General features: G+C 40.9%; 1 protein-coding gene across 5 annotated transcripts in view; it reads left to right on the top strand.

Moving 5' to 3' along the window:
• The first annotated feature begins 1,163 nt into the window (after nucleotides 1–1,163).
• abcc9 (ATP-binding cassette, sub-family C (CFTR/MRP), member 9) overlaps nucleotides 1,164–2,474 on the top strand; it is a 35,030-nt gene continuing 33,719 nt past the window's right edge. For all 5 annotated transcript variants that reach the window (XR_001776321.1, XR_001776319.1, XR_001776320.1 and 2 more), the window contains exons 1-3: nucleotides 1,164–1,323; nucleotides 1,813–1,968; nucleotides 2,056–2,190. Coding sequence is in view for 1 of the 5 variants with exons in the window: in XM_017303474.1 (XP_017158963.1) it covers nucleotides 1,183–1,323; nucleotides 1,813–1,968; nucleotides 2,056–2,190 (432 nt within the window). In the remaining 4 variants the exon portion in view is untranslated. The remainder of the gene's footprint in view (nucleotides 1,324–1,812; nucleotides 1,969–2,055; nucleotides 2,191–2,474) is intronic.

Here is a 2,474-nt window from a genome sequence, read left to right as displayed (position 1 = left end):
AAGCAGACGGAAAGCAGACGGAAAGCAGACAGGAAGCAGACGGAAAGCAGATGGAAAGCAGATGGAAAGCAGACGGAAAGCAGATGGAAAGCAGACGGAAAGCAGACGGAAAGCAGACGGAAAGCAGACTTTAGCACCTCTTTAGTTCATGCCAACCTCAGAAAGTCGCAGTCGGTGAAGCAGAGCAGACGCTGCTGCAGACAGGAAGTTTTCCTGCGATTGGTTTGTCTGGTCTGAGTTTACTGGAGAAGCTGTCAGGTGTGTTTTAGTGGGTCCAGCTGGGCAGCAGAGCTCAGCATCTCTCTCATTTGTCTTTGAAATATAAAAAATGCTCAAGTTGTCTTTGGGATGAAAATTTGATCTGAAATATTAACATAACTTTAGCTGAAACACGAGTTCAGAAATCAACAGGGCATAGAAATAAAATCTAAAACTAAAATCTAGTTTCTACTTTAAATATCTTAGTAAGCTTAAAATAAGATAAAACTACCAAGAAACTTTTCAGGAAGATATTGGAGGTAAAAAAATCTTTAATGTTGAAAACGTTGATTATTTCACTTATAAGAAGACGAAGTGAAATAATTGCCAATAATCCGTCTTCAACAGCATTAATTAATTTTTTACTTAAACCTTCTATATCTTAGAATGAATTTGTTTATATATTTTAAATTTACTAAGCTGTTTGCACTAGAAACTAGAATAAAAATGGAGAAAAATATTTTGTTTTTGCAGTTTCTCTTTCATCATCCTTTCTGTGAGGTGTGTTATGACGGGATTACAATTATTAAAAATTAAATATGAGGTTAAAATGACAAGAAGCTGGAGTGTTTATCAGATATGAGGCTGTGTGGATCTTTAGTCAATATTCTCGTTTCAAAGCCCTGCTGCTGATAATAATTAGATTCTGTTGAAAGATTACGTTTTCCATATTTGTAAAATGCTCAACTCATTTTTATTTTTTTATTTTTCACGTAGCAGTTCTCTTAAAATTACTACTTTATTCTCATATTATTGTCATCTTGTCAAACAAGATGGCCGCCCTTGAAATATGGAAGCCCAAGTAGTGCATGGGTGAAAAAAAAAAGTAAATCTTCAAAAACCAAACATTTTTGAATCAAGCTGGTAAATTGAACGTTGTTTCCTTGTTTGTGTTTGCAGGACAACCATTTCCGTGTGTACTTCATGGACACCACCGAGCTCCTGGAGAACAGCTACGTCTTGGCCATCCTGCTCTTCCTGGCGCTCGTCCTGCAGAGAACCTTCCTGCAGGCGTCCTACTACGTCACCATCGAGACGGGCATCAACCTGAGGGGCGCGCTGCTGGTGAGGGACGCATCAGGAAACCGGAAAATGTGACTGTTCAGCTAGAAAACCCAGTTTTTAACAATACATTACTGCTTTAGGGTGAAGTGGAGTGTATGATGCAAACTCCAAAACACACAGACACAAATGCAACCAAAATTCGCTGCAATCAATAAACAAAATTCTGCTTCTTTATTTAAAAATAAAATATGAAACGGTGCAAACTTCCTCTACAAAATGTAAGTCCTCCAGACCACTAGGGGGAGTAGAGCAACAAATCGTAAGGGACCAGATTCTGCGCCTTTGCTGGCCACAAAACACACAACAGATTAAATGCTGTCATTGTTTACTTTACCTGTGACGGGATGTTAAAACCTTTAAATATTCCAGATTGTAAAAGTGTAAATACTTTCAGGAGGCTTAGTGAGGAAGTTCGGGTCTCCGTCTCACTGCTTGCAGAAATGTTTCGCCTGGTGATCCTCAGGTCTGTTTTTATGTTTCGTTACCAAGGCAATGATCTACAACAAAATCCTGCGACTGTCCACCTCCAACATGTCGATGGGGGAGATGACTCTGGGGCAGATAAACAACCTGGTCGCCATAGAAACCAACCAGCTGATGTGGTTCCTCTTCCTCTGCCCCAACCTCTGGGCCATGCCTGTTCAGGTGAACCGCGGCTGCTTTCCTGACGAACGTCGTCAAGCTGAGCTGTAAATGTGGATCTGGTTCAGTCCGTCCTGTTCTTCGTTCCAGATTGTGATGGGAGTGATTCTGCTCTACAACTTCCTGAGCTGGAGCGCCTTAGTTGGGGCGTCGGTCATAGTTCTGCTGGCGCCGGTTCAGTACCTCATCGCCACAAAGCTGGCAGAAACACAGAAGAGCGCCCTGGTAAGCAGTACACTTGAATATTTGTTCAGTTTTTGTGCAAAAGTATTCAAGTATTACATTTATCACATCATAACCACAAACTGAAATAAGTATGGAAATCCGTTTCTTTTGTCTTGTTCAAACGACTGATTTGAAATCAGACTTTATTGTGATTGGTGGCTAGGAAATAGCAGACGGAAAGCAGACAGAAAGCAGATGTAAAGCAGTCGGAAAGCAGACGGAAAGTAGACAGAAAGCAGACGGAAAGCAGATGTAAAGCAGTCGGAAAGCAGACGGAAAGCAGA

The sequence above is a fragment of the Poecilia reticulata genome, unplaced genomic scaffold (genome assembly GCF_000633615.1).
Source record: "Poecilia reticulata strain Guanapo unplaced genomic scaffold, Guppy_female_1.0+MT scaffold_291, whole genome shotgun sequence".
Classification (NCBI taxonomy): domain Eukaryota; kingdom Metazoa; phylum Chordata; class Actinopteri; order Cyprinodontiformes; family Poeciliidae; genus Poecilia; species Poecilia reticulata.
This window is presented reverse-complemented; position numbering and strand designations above follow the sequence as displayed.